This window comes from Pelophylax lessonae (assembly GCF_965119305.1).
Source record: "Pelophylax lessonae genome assembly, chromosome: 12".
Lineage (NCBI taxonomy): Eukaryota > Metazoa > Chordata > Amphibia > Anura > Ranidae > Pelophylax > Pelophylax lessonae.
In genome coordinates, this window is record NC_138779.1 from 194271853 (window position 1) to 194277852 (window position 6000).

The 6000-nt window shown below is 47.1% G+C and overlaps 1 protein-coding gene across 2 annotated transcripts in view; it reads left to right on the forward strand.

Annotated features, from left to right (window-relative positions):
- The window catches only part of GRIK5 (glutamate ionotropic receptor kainate type subunit 5), a 565130-nt gene extending 559334 nt beyond the window's left edge, over positions 1 to 5796 (forward strand). For both annotated transcript variants that reach the window (XM_082273102.1, XM_082273101.1), the window contains exon 20: positions 4650 to 5796. In XM_082273102.1, the coding sequence (XP_082129228.1) occupies positions 4650 to 5105 (456 nt within the window). In that variant the 3' untranslated portion in view covers positions 5106 to 5796. The remainder of the gene's footprint in view (positions 1 to 4649) is intronic.
- Positions 5797 to 6000: the final 204 nt, after the last annotated feature.

Consider the following 6000-nt stretch of genomic DNA (forward strand, 5'->3'; position numbering starts at 1 on the left):
CGGAGGAGAGGAGGGCTGTGTCCATGTCTGCTCTGCACAGCGGAGCAGACACAGACCTGTCATCCGCCTTCTCAACAGAGCAAGCGGAATCCGCAAGACAGAGATGCCTGTGTGAAAGGGGCCTACAGCTTAAGCTACATTACTTACCTGTAAAGAAGTAAGTCCCACGATGTGCAGGCTGCTGGATTCTGAATGTCCACTGCAGAGTTGTCCTGTGCTCTTCCTGCAGCTGAACTTCGGGCACTGTGGGGTTTAAAGTTATTGTAAACGATAACCTTGTGAAACAACTAATTCAGTTTGAAATAGAAAAGAAAGGCAAAATATTTGTGTATAGATAGAAAATAAAAACATTATAAACACATTTTTTTCACTTTTTTATATGTGATCACCTTCCCTCTATTCTTAGCTGCAGCTGGGGGGGAGGAGAAGCAGCAGCACACTAAGCCACTAAGCTTCCCAGTGAATGGCTGTGCAGGAGGGTCAGGACAAGTCTGATCATTGTAAAAGAGCATAGCTAGAGAACTGACCATGCTGGAGAGGATGTACTTCTATGCCTAGTGTGGCCAGTTTTTGATAGGAAAGCAGGGGGACTGACAGGACCAGCGGGGATTTCACACAAAGGAAGCAATACAAAGAGAACAGGATACTTTCTTATACAAGTGCATAATACAGCAGGCACATGTCTGGAATATGAAATGTTGGGGTAACAAACGCTTTAACAGCTTTAGATCTCCAGGCTCAGCTGCACTAAAGATATTCTGATGGGGACACGCCCCCTCCTGCCTTCTCCTCCATTGAGAAAAGTTCCTATAATGATTACACTGTCTGTAACATGATCTGTGAATGGAGATGAGAATCATGTGACTGAGTAGACTCTTTCCCATTCACAGATCATGTTACAGACAGTATAATCAGTGAAAGAACTTTTCTCATTGGAGGAGGAGGAAGGACCCCTATGGCAGCACCATAAGTTCAGCGGCAGGAGGAGGACATAGCAGCCCTGCAGTGAAGATTTCTACAGAATTTAGCAGCCTGCACATTGTGGGGCATACCTCATTAGAGGTAAGTAATGAAGCAAAAGCTGTGGAGAAGACATTTTCTTTAACTAAACTTTAGTTTTAAAGGCTATGTTCCCCTTAAAAAAATACTCATTTTTTTTTTGCAGGGCAAAATATGTGCATGTATTTATTTTTTCTGTAAGAAGCCTGCAGAGCATTGCACCCACAATCAGCAGATCACAGGTGCAATCTCAGGCTCCTGCAGAGTGTCTGCCTGTACATCGTATGGGCAGGCAATTACCTGGGAGCTCACTGGCGCCCTCGCAGTTCATTAACAACTACAAACCATCAGCCACAATGGCTGGCAGTACTTGTAGGCATTCATTCACAAGAAACTGTGAATTAATGATATGGCAGTGTGGGCGGAGCTGTTTTCACATTCTGACAGCAGTTAGTGGGGAGAAGATTCTCCCTCCTATTGTCACAGGGAAGGGGGATCAGGGAGGAGAGGCTGCAGATGCTAGAACCAGGGCCAGATTAACGTAGGTGCTATTGGAGCTGCAGCTCCAGGCCCCTACCTTAATATAGGCCCCGGGTTGGCCATATTCACTGTCACCGCTCTTCTGTCACTTGTAAACACAGAAGTCTGGCTTCTATGCTCGCTTTCCCAGGCAGCCCCCCCAGAACCTCCCCACACAGCACGAAGGCCGGACAAGGAGGGACAGTTGCTGATGCATGGATGTGTTTATGGGCTTCAGAGACAGCATCCCATGTTGAATTAGGCATGCATGGCTGCACCCTTCCTCCTCTGGGTGCATGCCAAGGCACAGCCCTTAAGGCCCTTCAAAATCCTCAGCACCAAGCCCATGATGCTCTTAATCCGGCCCTGGCTAGAACATCTTACCAGTTCCATCCTAAAAACAGGTGGAGCATGTAACGTTCCAAAGGTGTACTTATCCTTTAAGGCCCCTTTCACGCAGGCTTTCCGATCCGCTCCGCCAGTCAGTTTTTCAGGTGGACCTGATCGGATGCTCCATGCAGGCCTATGGAGCAGCGGATGTCAGCGGAGACATCTCCGCTGACACCCGTTGCTATCCGATCTGATCCTGTCTGTGAAATCTGGATGGATGGAAACCCTATTTTCCATCCGTCTAGAGGATAAAATCGGATCGGACAAGATCGGATGAAAAAAGACAGTCGGTCCGTTATCGTCCGATCTCCCCATAGAGGAGAGCGAGGCTCTGACAGCTCCATCTCTGCACACACAGCGAAGATGGAGCTGTCACCCGCCTGCTCAGCAGGGATCGGCGGATCGATTACCGCTGAGAAAAACTGAGAATTCCGCCGGGTGCACCGCCTGTGTGAAAGGGGCCTTAGCCTTGATGAAGGGAGCTTTTGGCTCCCACAATGATATTGGCTGCCTTTTCTTCTCTAATAATGCCAGACTCTTGAGATGATCATTTGGCACTCTTTTTGGTTTATAAATGCATTCATTTCATGTCACATGAGTACACAAGTACAGAAGGGAGGAACACACCCATGTTGCAACCAGGGGCTGACTGGCAACTTTCAGCCCAGGGGGCAAGTACAAACCAAGGTCAATGGTGCAGAAACCTCGGCCTCCCTCCTCCCGTCCTCCTCCTGACCCCCATTCCAGGCTGAAGCCCTGCTCCAGGTACTCTCTACTCACCAGAAACCAGCAGGGGGGGTTGGGGGGAGCTGGGACAGCTCGGTTGGGGCTTGCCAGGGAAGGAGAATCTCAAGTGGGGCATGGAACCGGCCTCTGCTCAGATACAGTTTACACCATCCATGCTGGGGGGAGGGCTGCGCTCTGTCCTTGTCTTCATCCTGCACTCAGTAGGTTAGTGGGGAATCCTTTAGGCATGTCTGTAGCAGAAGCAGTGCAGCCTTTTTACAGGACATCAGAGCGGCCCGGGGGGCAATTGCCCCTCTGCCCCCTGGCCCAGTCCTCCCCTGGTTGCAACGCACCAAAATGCCCGTGCCACGCGTTGTTGAGCACTGCATTAAAAGAAAGATGCAGGACTGGTTTCCCTTGCATTGTCATGTATTGGAAACCCATTCGAAATTATTTGGCTCCCTTAATGCAATGCACCGATGTTAAAGCGAACATCGTCTTGGAAAAAAAATTGCACACAGAAAGTTTTTTTCTGCATAAGAGACATACTTTGTCTTTTCTGCAAAAACTACTAACATTTCTGTTCAGAAACTTCACGCGTGTGCAGATCAGCGTGTTTGCATGCTTTGGTTCCAGGACAAATTATTTGCTGTGTGTGTGTGCGTCGGAGTTGCATCATCCCTTGCTGGTCAATCAAGATGACTGAAGATACTGAGATACTGAACCAGAAAGAAGATCAGGAGATATCGGCACTTATGTGTGAGCTTGTGGACATTACATCGCTAGAGGAGAGGTGAGTATCGCGGAGTTGAGTTCTGTTTAATGTACATGCTGTAATACACCACAATGGACTGTTGCTGTAGCCAGAAAGGGAAGACACGTGGTTTGATAAGGACAGTGTAGAGGGCCTTCACAAAGCCCTAACATACGCCTTACTGAACACATTTAGGATGAATTGGAACTCTGATTGTGAGCCAGGTCTTTTCATCAAACACCAGTACCTGACCTCACAAATGCTCTCTTGGCTGAATGGGCACAAATTCCCTGCCCAGAAGTGTGGAGGCAAGAAAAAAATGAGGATCTGGATGCTAACCAGTGTGCCGGGGATTAGTAGAGAATCATTCTGTTTTACCTGTTATAATGTGAAGGTTATCCTTTTGGTAAGTGCTCTCTGTTGGTGGTGGTGATCTCTCGCTCAGAGATGTAATCTTTGATAACACTTCATGGGTACAGTGGGACGGCACTGGATGGACATTTTTGTTGCAGTTTATAATTACATTTATGAAATTTATGAGTTTTGTGTACTATGTTTGTATGTTATATGAAATGACAAATGCAGGAGCACTTTATTGATATATGAGTTTTTGCACTATGGCACATTATTCTGTTGATGAGCTATTGCACTTTATGATTTTAATAACTGAATATCAATTGTGAGTTGGTTTATAATATTTAATCACATTTACCACTTTAATGAAAGAGTCAGCACACCATTTTTGATTTTCTAGTTTTATCAAGAAAGTGGAGATCCAACTTTATCAATGCCCATGGCTTTGAAATTGGATGTCCAAGAAGCTCATATAGTTTGATGGTCAGGTGTCCACAAGCCTTGTGCCAAAAAAAGAAGAAGCTGTATTTTTTTTAAATGCATTGGTAAGAAAAGTACCACTAAGAATAGTGGAAGAGAACCTTCTAGGTGCATTATGTGCAGGAAAATAAGTTTACAGGGCAGAAAAAAAATTTCAGGCCCTAGGTCTCCTAGCTTTTATTTCCTGGTTTAGTCATGGTCAGCTGTGACATAAGCAGAAAGTATAAGTGATCATCAAAATGTACATCATAGATGCAAATGTAGTCCACTCAAAAGTCAAAATAATGATACGCCGTGAAAGATTTTTTTCTGCACAGAGCTGTAGAATCTCTTAAATGACTAGATGGTTACGTTTAGGGCCTTTTAGTTTAAAGAGTCACTTGAGTAGGTCTTCTTTAACCTAATGGTTTTATTCCCTGTGCTGCAGATTTCGGTATGCCAAGAGATGCTGAGTGAACTTCGCAGTGCCGTATCCTGCAAAAAGACCTCCCGCTCTCGCCATCGCCGTAGGCCGCCTCGCCATCTGCACGGAAGGACTCTTCTCTCTCTCAGCAGGCCGCCCCGTGCCACCAGGGAGACACGCCTCTGTAACGGGCGGCTGTACCAGACCCACCAGCACCCTCCAGCACCACCTCACCCTCCACCAGCCCCAGGTGCCCAGAGGCTCCATGAGGACCCCACGTCTTCCTCAGGTCGGGGAGGGTGCGCCCATTTCAGAATCTGCCAGGAGTGTCGGAGGATACAGACTCTGAGGGGGCCACCGCCGCTGCCGAGACCACCCCAGTCTCCCAAACCACCACCCCCTCCTCCTCCTGAGGACCTGACACCCCTCTCACATCATCGGAGACTGGCAGACCCCTTAGATGCCAGTGCCCCCGAGTGATGTAGGAGGGGTCATGGAGACTAGTTGTATGGACCTTTGGTGTAAGAGGAGGAGAAGAAGAGGTATTAAAGAAAGAGAACATGGGGGCTTTCGGACCCTGAACGCACGTTCCTGTCCCCCCTGTACCCCCTAATGTTTTGGGGTGGGGGATCCTGACGAAGCCTCCTCTACATTCATCAGAAACACTGCGATGCCTCAGTATTTTACAATGTACGCTGTGCGTGCGAAAAATTGACTGCCCACCCCTCCTGACACACCATGTACTGTTGTCACCTCTACCATTTGTCAGTGCCCTGTCCTCTCAAGGTGCCCCAACATTGATTAGAGTGTGTAGATGGGGCAAACCCAGGACCTTTGTCCCAGCTCAGGGTCTCAGTTCTCACCACATGCATTAACCTAGCAACGGCGGTATGGCACATGAACGCTACATCTGCCGAAAGGTGACTGCTGCCGCTCCGATTTGCTGACTTCCAAAATCACACCTATCTAGAATGCACAGCCGGGTTTAGAAACATAACCTAGGTGCTGTGTGTTTTTGTTGATCTCTATATCAGCAATATACGTATTGCTGTTTATCCTTTTCTTTTTATATCTGCATATCCGTGAGAGGACATGGGAGTGTCGTAGGTGTTTGGGAGATTGATTATGATACGACGTACAGCTTTGATACAAATGAATTAAGTGGAGCGTTGTGTGGTGTCTGTCTTTTTTTCATTGCCTTAAAGGGATCTGTCATTAAAAATAACATCGAAAAAAGGCTTGCCATGCAACATGGAATGTACCATCTATGCTGGGGAAATCAGAGAAAAAAAGGTTGTACTTCTTCCCCAAGATATCCAGGTATAGTTGAAGACATGCACCAACATTATTAGCCAGAAAGAGCAGGAATTGGACA